General features: G+C 42.5%; 1 protein-coding gene across 4 annotated transcripts in view; it reads left to right on the forward strand.

Moving 5' to 3' along the window:
* The window catches only part of RAB11FIP1 (RAB11 family interacting protein 1), a 29,374-nt gene extending 17,334 nt beyond the window's left edge, over positions 1 to 12,040 (forward strand). For 2 of the 4 annotated variants that reach the window (XM_033104457.1, XM_033104455.1), the window contains 3 exons: positions 376 to 2,262; positions 3,003 to 3,111; positions 9,174 to 12,040. In XM_033104457.1, coding sequence (XP_032960348.1) covers positions 376 to 2,262; positions 3,003 to 3,111; positions 9,174 to 9,392 — 2,215 coding nt within the window. In that variant the 3' untranslated portion in view covers positions 9,393 to 12,040. The remainder of the gene's footprint in view (positions 1 to 375; positions 2,263 to 3,002; positions 3,112 to 9,173) is intronic. The other 2 variants (XM_033104456.1, XM_033104458.1) reach the window with 2 other exon arrangements.
* The last annotated feature ends 1,911 nt before the right edge of the window (positions 12,041 to 13,951 follow it).

Here is a 13,951-nt window from a genome sequence, read left to right on the forward strand (position 1 = left end):
TGTTTCACACAGACACGCACAGACTCACACAGAGTGTTCCTCTTCGGAATCTGTGTGTGTTTCCTTGTGGTGCATCTTTTACTGCTTTGAACGTTTTTAGATGCTTTTTGTGTATCACCGAAAGAAACTGTGGGCTGTTGCTTTACCTGGATCTTTCTGTTTCTGTTGCAAAGCACTTTGTGTGGCAGATGTGCGTGGTGATAATAGTGTCCCTTTTGTATGTTAAATATTGGTGTTCCTCCTTTAACTTCTTAAGGTACTGCCTCAGATATAAAATAAGCGCTCTCCTTTTGAACAGCTTTATTTTTGCATGTTTGTTGCCTCTCATGCAGCATCTGCAACTGACCTGCAGATTTTATTTTGTCCTTTTTGCAGACTGGAAGTGTCTCCAGAGGTCCAACCCACAGCCAGGCTTCCTCCTTCTCCTTCCCCTGACTCACCTGTCTTTTTTTCTGTTCTTCCTTCCAGTTCTGGTCAGACACCTGTCCCTTCTCAATTGGGGCATGAGTCAGAAACACAGTCCTCAGAATCTCCTTCTGTCTTCTCCTCTTTCTCATCTCCCATAGCAGCTCCCATTTCCACCTCCACTCCTGTTAAAAGCTGGCCTTCCATCGACCAGGACCAGGCTGGTTCTGAAGAGCCATCTTTGCTCATTAAAGTAGACTTGCCAAAGGAGAGTTTAACACAAGTTCCAAATGTTGTTTCTTGTGCCTTGGGATCACTTTCCAAACAGACCCCCATTCCAGCGTGTAAAGCGATGGAAGATTCTCCAGTGGGGACAACCAGTGAGATAGACACAGAGAAGAATACAAGTGGTGATAACTCAGAAACATCTCTCCTGAAGCAGCCTGATATGGGGCAACAGGAAGAGGAACTTCTGAAGTTTCCCACTAAAAAACAAGACTATGTCCCTTCACCTGAAGGGACCCAAGATGTAACATTGGCCCTTTCAGTGAGAAGGAGCAGGTTGGAAAACCCAGCACGGAAGCCTCCGATAGGGGTAAACACAGACTTGGACAGTCAGTCTGGGTCTTTTGAGGAGAACAAAGTTAGGGTTGGCGGAATGACTTCTGCAGTTAAACAAGTGGTACCTCCTCTTCACGTGGGAGAATCAGTCCCCCCACTTGACTCTGTGATGCGGAGACATGAAGAGATGGGTTTGAATGTCAGTGAGGGCAGAAAGAAAATCATGAAGCATGTGTCATTTTCTGAGCAGCTCTTTGTGGAAGAGGAGGTGGAGAAGTCCACTGGACTGGTTGAAAAGGACAAAAGTCAGCCCCAGGAGCGGAGGCAGGAAGGGGCTGCCGCTGGCAGTGTGTGTGACAGAGAGTCTGCTGAGTCTTCCCACGCAGAAGACTCTGAGAGGGAAGTTGTGACTGAACCCAGGCCGCTGAATTCTGGTGTACCAGCTGCCATGGTGGATCACCTTCCTCTCCCCTCTCCTGAGGAGAGTGTCTCAGAAGGCCCAGCGAGTGAAGCAAGCTCAGGGAAAGGCATTCCACTTTTCAGGACTGAGGGAGACGATACACTTATGGCTCAAAATCAGAGCAAAGCCAATGACCATGAAGGTCTATTGTCTGATCCTCTGAGTGACCTTCAGTCTGCCCCAGATGTTAAATCTCCAGTCATGGCTGAGCTGACCCTTCCTTCCATTCCTGAAGTCGCGTCGGATGATGAAAGAGTAGATGAGGTTGAAGATGACAGAGAGAGAGCAAAGGTGGCAACTCTGGAAGTAGGAGCTTCTTCCTTGAGCACGTTACCTGCCCATCCTGAAAAGGAAAAGGTGCCGAGTGGCGAGACACATGGTTTGGCAGTGCTCGCAGAGAGCCTGCATGACCTCAGGTCAGAAGCACCCGAAGGGTCTCTTAGGGCCTCTTCAGAGCAGACTACAGCTTTAGGAATTCACAAACCATATCTTGGCAAGAGCTCACACTTGGATAAACAGCTGCCAGGTCCTGGCGATGGTGAGGAGGAAAAACTGGTGGGAGATGGGAGGCCAAGTCAGCCTCCTGACGTGGCCCTGGATTCTCCTATCTCCAGCCCCTCCTTTTCTGAGACCTTTCCTGCCACACACTCTTTCCTCAGCTATCCACACTCTGACACTCACCACACCAGTACAGCAGAATCTCAAAAAAAAGCAACAGCAGAGGGCCTCCCTGGTAAAGTGGAAAATTCTGGCAAGAGGAAGCCGCTTCTTCAGGCCTGGGTCTCACCCTCGGAGACACATCCAGTCTCAGCTGGAACTGGGTCAGCCAAGCACAGGTGAGAGTTGGGGAAGATTGTTTTCATAAATGTGAGCAATGTCCCCCTTTGTTTGTTGCCTGCAGAGGTTATAGCTTTCTAACGGCACAGATATTCTGATGGTACAACCTCCCTGTTTTGCTGGTAGGGCCTATTTTAAAAGGGCTGTCTCCTGTGGTGGAAATACCTCAAGATGCTCCTGTGTTTACAGCAAGAATGTAGTCGTCTTCAAAATTAGTTTAGGAATTGTTCCGCACAGTCAGATTCGGAGCTCTCAGATTGCAGAGATGTACTGTGATCAGTATTTCAATGGTTTGAGAAACCAACTGAGATTGAGTGGTAGAACCTAGCAGTGTTTCCAGTCTCCTTTAAGCCCTGCCCAGTGTGAAGCTGGCATGTTTGTTCTGAACTCTTTCTTTCCCGTTGAAGAACAGAAGGCTCTGCAGGGAGTCCCATAGTGGAGTCCAAGGCTGTAGTTGCCTCCCAAAGTCGGATACTGTCTTTCATGTTTTCCTGATGTTGATAACGAGGACAAGCGGCTCGTGAGAATGTCAGAGCACTCGGATCTAAGGGTGCGCTTTGTTGGCTTGCACATGGCTACCAGTGCTGACTGCTTTCTTTTCCACAGGAATGCTGGTGTGTGTTAGAGCCTGTCACCGCTCTCCTGCTTGTCTCTCTAGCTGGCTGCAATCTTGGAGATGAGCAGTTTCTCAGTTTTACTGTTACAGAAAGATCTAAGGATCCTTTCCCCTTCTCTTTAGACTTCATCCTGTGAAGCCAATGAACACAACAGCCACCAAGGTTGCCAACTCCAGCTTGGGGGCTGCCACTATCATCAGTGAGAACTTGATCAATGAAGCCATCATGAAGGTATGTCTTCTCTAAGAAGTAGGCATGTTAGTTAGGGATCTACAAAGTAACTCATTTCTAGAGTCACCATTGTATACATCTCCTTGGGCAGCGGGTAATAACCAGGAGTAACTTAACCATACGTCTCGTGTCTTTGAAAGCCCCTAAATTGTCCACTGAATAATTACTTTTCCTTTATAATAGTTATTTGGTTGTTGTTGCATTTTTTTGTGTCTCAAGTAACATGATTGACATCGGTACTTCTCTTTAACGAGAAGAAAATGTCCCCCACCATCTGGCCCATTCAAATGAGATATTTTCATTTTCCCACGTACCCTTTCTTATCTTTTGGCAAGAATGTAAAATTCTTGTAGTTGTAATCATTGCATAAATATACTTTTTTGTAACTTTATTCTGAAATAATTTCAAATTAAAAACAAAGTTGCAAGAATAGTACAAAGAACTCCTGTACACCTTTCATCCCAATTCACCAATCGTTAACATTTTACCAGATTTTCTTTTTTCATTCTCTTCCCTTCTCTCCCCCTCCCTCTTTGTTCTCTCTTTGTATATTCACCTTTTTTTTTCTGAACCATTTGAGAGTAAGTTGTTTATATCATGCTTTTCTTACCCCTAAATACTTCAGTGTGGAATTCCTAAGAATAAGGACATTTATCAAAATCAAGAAATTTAACATTAATGTGGTACTCTTTTCTCATTTTCACCAACTGTCCCATTAATGTCCCTTTTAGGATTCCCCCTCCCCACAATGTAGGACCCGATCCAGGATCACTCATTATGTTTATTTGTCTTATCTCTGTAGTCTCCTTTATTCTGGAATAGTTCCTCAGCCTTTTTTGACTTTCAAGATATTTTTTAAAATTATAGACCAGTTGTTTTGTAGAATTTTCCTCAGTTTGGATTTGTCTGATATTTCCTCCTGGTTTGGTTGAGGTTATGCATTCTTGACAGGAATTAATTATACAAATAACGGTGTCCTTCTCAGTGCTTCATATAAAGAGGCACGTTGTGTCAGTCAGTGCCAGCAGTGGAAGTGTTAACTCTCATGATTTAGTTTAGGTAGTGTCCACCCAGGTTCCTCAGGGTAAAGTTGCTGTTTTTCCCTTTACAATTAATAAGAAATTTCAGACTATGAAAATATCCTGTCTTTATCAACCTTGGAGTCACAGGATTTACTATCCATTGATGAATATGGTAATTGCAAAATGATGATTTTCCACCTCAATCACCTGCATGGAAGCACTCTTCAGTTCTTTTTCTTTCACTTAGTAGTATATCATAAGCATTTTTGCATGTTGCTACTTAATTATTCTTTGAAATGGTTATACCAGTATTCACTTAACCATTTCCCTATTATTGGATATTTAGGTTGTTTTCGGTTTTATTTTTTTAATTAAATTTATTGAGATAATATTGGTTAATAACATTATATAAATTTCAGGTATACAACTCTATGTTTTCTGTTTTTCAAGATGAATAACACTGTAGTCAACAATTTCTTGCATAGAACTTTTTCCCTTCCTTTAGGTTATTTTCTTAAGCTAAATTTCCAGGAAGAATATTGCTGGATTAGAGGGTCTCTCCTCTTAAAAATAAACTTGGGCTAGCATTTGAAAAAAAAAAAACTCCCAACAAAAACAAAATCAGCCTCCTAGGTGATTTCTGCTTTAGACTGTCTTCATCCTTCCCCTTTTGGTTCTAAAATCAGAAGGATTTCGAATACTTGTTGCAGATGTGTGGTCTTTGACTCATTATCAGAATGAATTACCAAGTGATTGGTGACCATTAGTGGGCAAGGATGTGTTGTGTTTCAAATATGTGGAGAGAAATTTCCTAAATGACTGCTGGGGACCATAGTCAGTAAAAATAAACATTATTTGTGTTTTAGATCAGGGCATCTGAAAGTTTCATTTACTCTTAGCTTTTACCGTCTTGTGGACTCCAGGACATCATGTAGTTTTTGTGTTTTTAAAATGAAACTTTTTGTTCACATATCCTGCACTCCTGCAAGCATTTTTTAAGTACTCGATGGTTGTTATTGCCTGACCCCAGTGCACCTACACCACCAGGAACTGGGTTCAAATTTCACTGAAATCTGGAGCTCTGAGTTTCAGGTATAGAGGCTGAGTAATAATAACGAATTGTTGCTGAAAACAAGTTAGATCTTCTAGCCATCTTGCCTTCTCTTCCCTTGTAGTACATGCTGACAGGATAATTCTCACAATTACCAGCTGTAGCCAGAACTGTGTATCTACTATGTTTTTAGCCCTCGCGTAAAAATGTACCATAACTTGACTAGCTCAGCTTGGGTGGCTTATGTAGTTGTGTAGAAGAGGCAGCACTTGTCTTCCTGGAGTTAACAATATTTACCAGGAAATTAGGCAAAAGAACAGCATAAAAGAGACAATAATGAAAACTAAAGTCATTTAGTTGACTCCCATCCCTTCTTCCTTTTAATGTGGAATGCAGCTTGGCTCCAAAGAGAAATGAAGCCTAGCTTTCAGAAAGTGAGCAAGACCTTGGCTTCCATTTTATTTACTCTTCAAAGATTGTTTAATCAGGGGCTTATCTTCCAGGCCTTACTGAGAGAATAACTTGCCTTAAAACAAAGGCAAGGGGGTGGCCGGATAGCTTAGTTGGTTAGAGCGTGAGCTCTGAACAACATGGTTGCTGGTTTGAATCCCAAATGGACCAGTGAGCTGTGCCCTCCACAACTAGATTGAAGGACAACGACTTGGCGCTGATGGGCCCTGGAGAAACACACTGTACCCCAATTATTCCCCAATAAAATAAAATAAAAAAGATTTATATTTAATAAAAACAAAGGCAACTGCTGCTCATTTGCTCATGATTTGTAAGCCCCACTGCCTGCCTGCAACAAAGCTCTTGGTCTTGGACCATACCTAGTAAATAACTGAGTAAATATGGAAAGTTTCCTGGAGACTGCTGTTGGCTGGCCATATAATAGATGCTTTGTACTAAGCATAAACAATATTTATAAAAATAACTACTCTTTGGAATGTTGCAAAGTAAGAGAGATGTTAGAGAAAGAAATTGCATAACTAAAGTAATGAAAAGCTAGCCAAATCATTACTATAATGGATTATTTGGGGTGGGGGGGCGGTAGGACGGGGGGGGGGGAAGGTTAGGACCTCCATCCTTTATAGGTGATTTATAACGAGGAGTACATTATTTACTCAGGTGGCTTTACTACTTCCATTTTAAAATAATACAGCCAACTATATCCAAAAATCATCTGTTATGTTATATGGAAAAAGTTGGACACAGTTTGAATATACATCATTCTCATTAGAACTATGGAGAAAAAAATCCAATGTAAAAATCCTGAAAGGAGATATGTGACAATGGACACTATTATTTCTTGGATTAATGAGTATTTTCTTTACATTTCTTCCTCTCCACTTTCTGTAATGCTGAATTGTTTTATAACTTTTTAAATCATCACATGTGGAATCTTGTAATGATTTCAAAGTCCTACATACTTTCCCCTTTGGAATCTGAACTAAATAGTTGTTTGACAGTTTGTATGAGATACCTTAAGTGTGCATGCCTTTTTAATTCTATGCATTTATCTTCAGGAAATATTTAGAGATATGACCAAAGGTTTGTGTTAATAAATTTTCACTAAAATGTTATTATATGACTGTGAAAATGGAAAACAACCTTAATACCTAGCAAAAGAGAGATGGTTAAAATATAATGAAATTTTAAGCATCCATTTAAAAAGCAGTTTTTGCCAAAATTTAATGATAGGAAAATACTTACAAAATAATAATTTAAACAAGCTATAAAATTATATTCTGTATGATGTTAAAGTTGTAAAATGTACCATAAAGAAACCCAGGAAAATTAAGAAAGAAAGAGACCCAAATGTTACATGATGGAGTTATAGGTAATAATTTTTCCCCTTTTCTGTATTTGAGATTTTCCATGATGAGCAAATACTACTTTTGTAATTAAAAAGAAAATCCTGTTATTTGGGAGAGGGAATTAATTGTAATTCATCTCCAAGGTCTAGTTCAGATGTCACTCCATCTTTAAAGCTTGTCTGATCACCTGTGTCGCCCTGGTCTCTTGTTTGTCCAGCTCCTAGAGCACGTTGTACCTCTTTTGAACTCCAACTTCCTAAAATTCAGATTACGGTCATCGAACCCACATGTGTGTCAGACACTCTGGGGATCTGGTTCCTATTCTCGAGGAGCACCTGCTGGTCCCCCCGCCAGGTATCAGCTTCTTCATCTGTCTCCCAAACTCTCTTGCAGAGTATCTTATGTAGTCAGTATTTTTGAGTGAATAACATCCTTATATGACAGAGGTGTAATCTAAACATCCTTGAGGACTATTCTTGCCTATTGTTCGTAAACAGACACTCAACTTTTTAAAAAATTGCTTTAAAACTTAAAAAAAAACATAAAATTTATCATCTTAACCTGTTTTAAGTGTATTTCAGTAGTGTTAGGTACGTTCACATGTTGAACTACCAATCTTCAGACTTCTTTACCAGATATATAATGTTTTGGTTGAAGATTGTTTGGAAATCACCAATAGAATGATTGAGGTCCAGAGGAGGTACCCTGGGCATGTATGCCTTCAACAAGTTTAAAAAAAAGAATGAAAGGAGAAGCAGTTTTTCACAAGTAGTCCAACATCTCACCTGTTTCTGTGCAGCCTGTGTTAGATTAGAACCTGCTCTGTATGTGAAAATGTCAGTGTGTGCTTCTAAGCTAGTTTTGCAATCATTGTTCTTTCCTTCCAAGCCAGGACAAGAGGGATGGGATTTCTCTCAGAATTCTGGCTTGTGTAGGCCATTTGTGTCAGTGGACTAAATAGGACCTTCCATCACGCCGTGTCAGAGTGTTGACGCTGCTCTTGACCTAGCTTCTTACAGACGGGGGCCTCTTAGCCTTCCTAAGTGAAACCATTAGGCCCTCAGGACAGTGAAAATGTGATTGCCTCAGGTTTGCAGGCAAAATTGTCTTGAGGTTGTCCCAGGACCTTGTTTCTTTAAACTTACAAATCTCCTGAGCCACAAATTTCAGGAAAAGTTCGTTTAGTTTTCCTCTTCCTGGAGATTTGGTACGACATGTTACTTGTTATATGATCCTTATCTTGTGTTTCCTTGTGGTTTGGGCCTGGTCAGTTTGCAGGTGGACTCAGTCATCCCAGGTTGTAAATACTGATGATGTAACTCCTCAGGGCTCCTGTCCTCCTCAGGAGTGGGACTACTCAGCCCTGGCACAGGCTGCTGTGTTACCCAGAGGGTATGCCATCGACGTGTGAGGGTGACTGTACGGTATGGTGGCACTTAGCTTGACTCTGCATATTTTTTTCAGTATGAATGACTTAAAATGGGGTCTCTGAGTGACCAGTGCATGACCCTAATCACGAAATCCTTCTGAGTGTAGCTGAGGTAGTCAGTCACAGGCAGTGAGGGATAAATGGCTACCAGTTGTATTGGGAAGAAAGCATCACCTCTTGCACCTTCTATCACTGGCGTTTCTTTATAAGCCACCTTAGCTTGGGGCTCAGCTCTCAACTGTGCGTTGATATTTGGTTGTGCTAGCTCCTAGTATTCACAGATTATTATGTTTCTAAAAACCCCAAATCCAGACTGTAGTCCAGAGGTCAACAGCCTGTGAACCAAGTATGGATTTTACATTTTTGAAAGGTCATAAAACAAAACAAACAAACAAAACAACAAAGAGAAGCATTCAACAAAGGCCACGCGTGGCCTGCGCAGCCTAAAATGTTTTCTCTCTGGCCCTCTACAGAAAACTTCATTGGGGTTATCACTTCATCGGGGCTTATCATTTTTTTTTTACAGGGGTGTAAATGTCTAACTATTACATGGTTTTTTAGACCTGAAACTAATTTTTAAAATATTAAAAAAGAAAACTTCATCAGTCACCCACCTGTTTTCCACCTAAATTGAAAACGGAAGACTCAGCTCACTAGTAACATTTTCCTCTTTTGTTCTTTCTTTTAGATATTTAGACTTTACTGACTTTATTCCTTTCCCCACCCTCTTTACCTTTCCAAAGAAATACAACCCCTCGGACCCTGCGTTTGCTTATGCACAGCTAACCCACGATGAGCTGATCCAGTTGGTCCTCAAACAGAAGGAGACAATAAGCAAGAAGGAGTTCCAGGTCCGCGAGCTGGAAGACTACATAGACAATCTGCTCGTCAGGGTCATGGAAGAAACACCCAACATCCTCCGAGTTCCAGCTCAGGTCGGCAGAAAAGCAGGAAAGATGTGACTGGCCAGCTCACGACACTGAAATGTTTCTGTGAGTTTGTTTCCACCTCCTCCTGAGGTCACGGACTTCGTATGCCTGAGAACCGGCGTACAGGCTCCAAGGCACCATCGCCCTTGCATGTTATCTGGCAGGACTCAGTTCTACCAATTGAAGCCAGGTTAATTATTACAATGAATCTTTTACTGTACGTTCCCAGGGTTTTGTTTTTAAATGCCACTGTGCCTTTAACTATGTTGTAAATATTTTATGCCCGGACCAAAGACACGGTCATAAGATCTAATCCTGGCCCAGAGATTCAGATGGCTCCAGGGTGTTAATGTATTTTAACACGGGGGTTTTCTTTCTTTGATATTGAGATTCTAAAATACGCATCTCCCAGTCATTAATCTTGGGCTGAAATGAGAAGGACCGTGCAGTTGGTGCTGTGTTACACACACTTTTGGCGTTCGAATCAGGCATGGCTTTCTGGATGTTAGATGCTAAATTTTGATACCACGTCAACGTCCTGAGCTTAGACTTGGTCTTGGTGTTTTGACTGGAGCAGAGGAGTTGAAGAAAAGCCTCTGAGTGTGCCTTTTAAGTTTTGAACAAGCTGCCTTTCTAAACATCAGCTTCCACTACTCTCTAGCCTTAAAATGTGCTCTGTGTAGATCCACAGGGCTCTTGTATGGAGATATGAGAAGTAGCACAGGGGAACGGGTTGGGGGGGAGGTAGTCAAAGTCCATTCTCTCATGATAACAGGGTTCCTGCTGGCCAGAATGGCCCAGTCAGTGCTTCGATGGTTCCACCAGGTGTGGAATGATTTCGGTACGATTCCAGTGGCCTTTACCCCCGGGTCTTGGCTTGGCTCCCTGGTTTCCTTGTCAGCACTTCCTATAAAATTGTGAAGAGCAAGATGATCCTTATTTTTGGATTGCTGTATTTTTAAAACTAGATCAATACACATATTTTTTAAAACTAGGACACTTGCCCCCTTCTTAACTAATGGCACCAGTTCAGATTCTTCAGGTAATTTCATTGTTGGTAACCTAATACTGGAATTATTATTACTATTATTCTTTTTAATTTTTTTTATTTTTTAAGGAGGGCACCGCTCACAGTGGCCCATGTGGGGATCGAACCAGCAATGTTGGTGCTATTAGCTCCATGCTCTAACCAACTGAGCTCACCAGCCACCCCGAATACTGGAATTAAAATGTTTCCATGTTACTCATTTTTTCTGCCGGTTGTGACAGAATGTCATCAGATCTTGACTTTTTCCTGGGGGAGGAACATCACAGGCCAGAGGGGTGGGAAGGGATGGCAATCCTAGCAGTTATTAAATTGGGAATCTCTTTCTATGTATGTTCTTGTTATATTGAGGTTAAGAGGCAAGATTGTTGGTGGCAGAATTCCTTTTCAGGATCACGTTTGCTGCGACCTTAGTTGTATCGGAGCACTTTAATCTTAAGGATGATACTGTAACTTGATTTATCTAATTAGCCTTTAATTATCTAAGCTATTTTATTTAATACTCTCCCACAGTACTGAGGACCACTGTAAACTTCTCCGATGACTTGTGTTTTTGTAGTGCTATGAAATCTATTAACATACCTACAAAGAGAACTGCATAGTCACTTGAACTCTGAAAATGTATATATTTGTTCTGCAACATGTTTTTTACTTGATATAAATGTATTTTGACTGTGATAACCCAAGTGCACTGGGGGCAGATGTGCTCTGAATGGTTTCTCCTTTGAAGAGCGGATGTGGAGACCTGCACTATACACGGGAAGTGGTTGGTTTGGAGATATCTGTTGCTAGGACCTTGGGGATAGCCGTACCTTGGTCAGTGTTTGAGAGGGACATGTGGGTGGAGGAGTGAATTCCTGTGCTCTGAAATGCCACTTGGGAACTCTGGAGAATGAAGGACAATTTACTTCTAGGGTGTCTGGCTTCTACCACTGCTAGAAAAAAAATTCAATTTATAGCATTCCTGTATTTCTCAAAGTAGATAACCTGAAGGTCATTAATTAACAACTGTCCTTGAGGACTCTACTTTGAGGGAGAATTTATCCAGGAAAAGCTTTAGCCTGCCCTGAGCCGTTAGCTGGGGTTGGTGAGTTGGAGTGCTGGACTCCTATAACTGGGGTATGTCTGAGGGCATACGCCCATCTACACAAGGTGAACTGGGCCTCGCCTCTGGCTGCTGTGAATGCTCACTGAACTGATGGGCCCTGGGAGGAGGCTGAGCTCTGGAGAAGCAGGAGCAGCTCTCTTCTTGGCCTTGCTTGGCAGCCTCCAGAAAGAGCAGTCAGGACTTGAAGCATCAGATTAAATACCAGACACCTTGCTGTGAACTTCAATTGGAGGTCAGCTCCCTGAAAAAACATCAATTATTTGCCTGGTTGTTTCATATCATCTCATTCCTTGGACTTTGACAGGTGTCCTGCCCTCTCCTTTTATTCCTGTTAATTTCATGAGGGTGGCAGAATGGAGGTGCAAGAAAGTCTGCCCTTCGCCATGCAGAACAGCTGATGACCTGAGTGGAGAGGTGTGTGCGTGCGTGCATGAATGGAATACATGTGTGTGGTTCCAGCTTTGCTAACAGTGCGAGCTCAAAAGGGCATAGCAGAAGGAAGGTCCCTGCCACTCAGCCACATGCTGTATTGAAGGCCAGAGGCAATTTAATGTTAAATTATGCAAGATCTTCCCTCACTGGGTCCCTTCTCCCAATTGACGCTTTTTTCTTTTTTAGAACTACTAGTTACTTATCCCTCAAGACTGAAAGATCAGTCGCCTTAGGTGGAGAATTTAACCTCCTAACATCCATACCAACCTCAACTCGAGTTTCTCGGTATCTAACATGTGAGCTACTAACATTACCTCTTCCTCCCTCCAACTGAAGGATCGCTCAATGTTTTTGCATTATCGAATTATTTCCTGCTTTACTTTGGGAATTTTGAATTTCTCTTTGTTTTTAAGGAAGTAACCTAAAATTTCCTACAACACTAAATAAAATGGTACTACCTTTCAAATATTTGTGTCTTTACTTTAGTATGGGTGCAATAAAATTTCTTCTGTCTTCTTAGACAACCTCTCTTGGGGGGTGACCAGTGTTTCCCACCCTCTGAGAGTCTCTCCCCTGGATTTCTGCGGCTGCTGCCCAGGGATCCCAATGCCCTTTCTCCTCCAGAGGATGGGAACATCTTGAATCCCTTCTCTGTGATACCTCTCATCTTGGCTTGCAGGGACCACAGGTTCTCACAGAGTGGAGAGAAAGCTGCTTCTGTCCTTGCATATCAAGTGCTCACTTCAGGCTGAAACTTGACTGCAAAAGGAAGGCCCACTGATTGAGTTCCCACTGTTCACTAAGCACACCCATTCCCCTAGCCACTCACTTAGTCTGTAGATTTCTCTAAGTAATGTCATCCATGTTTATTCCTAGTAAAACAAACACAGAGAGAGAAATCCTAAGTTCCTCACTACCAAGAGGTAACACCAGTATTATTTTGATTTATTGTCCCAGCATTTTTCCTTCATACAAATAGGTACACTTTCAAATGAAGATGAGAACACACAGTACAGAGTGTTTTGAACATTTCTGCATGCCTTTAGATAGGCTTCTGCAACCAAGACTGATTCAGAGGGAGAATCTGCCCCAGCTAACCAGCCCCCACCACAGAAGAGCTGTGGCAACTACAAAAATGATCTAGGTTACTTCTGGCTCAGGTTCTCATCTCAGCCACCTCTGGACCAGAATCAGGACTTGCTGGGGAGCACCCTGTTCCCCAACCCCATGGAAAACAATCGCTTTCCATGTAGTTACCACTCTTTGACCTTGGCCGAAGCATCAGCAGCGTGGGCTCCCTCAGCCTTTGAACCCAGCCTCTAAGCAAATGGTCCCATGCCTGAGGCTTCTCATTAGCTGACATCTTTGGGGCTCTGCAGTCTTCCCCTTCTGAGAAGGCAGGAGCTATCACTTCACATTCAAAACTGGCTTACTTCTGCCGGCAGCCGGGGAGAGCTGCTGTGAGTCTGACTGGCGACCAAGTGCCTCGCGGGGGGGGGGGGGGGGGGGGGAAGGCTCATAATCCCAGCATGGGCCAGGGAGCTGTGTCCTATACAACTAGACTGAGAAACAACGGCTTGAACTGGAGTTGGGGGTGGGAGGCAGAAGAAACGGGGCGAAAAAAACCAACTGGCTTGGCTATCTTCTGAGGGAGAAGGTCCTCACTTAGCCTTTCGCTGTTTGACTATTACACAGAAACCTGTATCCTGAGCCCTGGAAATAGCCACCTTGGTGACATTGATAGGTTCTCACAGGGTAGAGAGAAAGTTGCTTCTGTCTTTGCATATCAGATGCTCGCTTCAGGCTGAACTTTGACTGCGAAAGGAAGGCCCATTTATTGAGTCTCCACTCTTCACTAAGCACTGACCTGTACTACTTCTAATTCTCATCAAGGTAGATAAGATTTCCATTATGCAGATGAGTCTCAGGCATCAGAACTTCAGTTTGCTTAGGATTACAAAATGAGTAGTTAAGAAAGTATTTGAACTCCTTGCCTTTCTGACCTGG

The sequence above is a fragment of the Rhinolophus ferrumequinum genome, chromosome 4 (assembly GCF_004115265.2).
Source record: "Rhinolophus ferrumequinum isolate MPI-CBG mRhiFer1 chromosome 4, mRhiFer1_v1.p, whole genome shotgun sequence".
Classification (NCBI taxonomy): Eukaryota; Metazoa; Chordata; class Mammalia; order Chiroptera; family Rhinolophidae; genus Rhinolophus; species Rhinolophus ferrumequinum.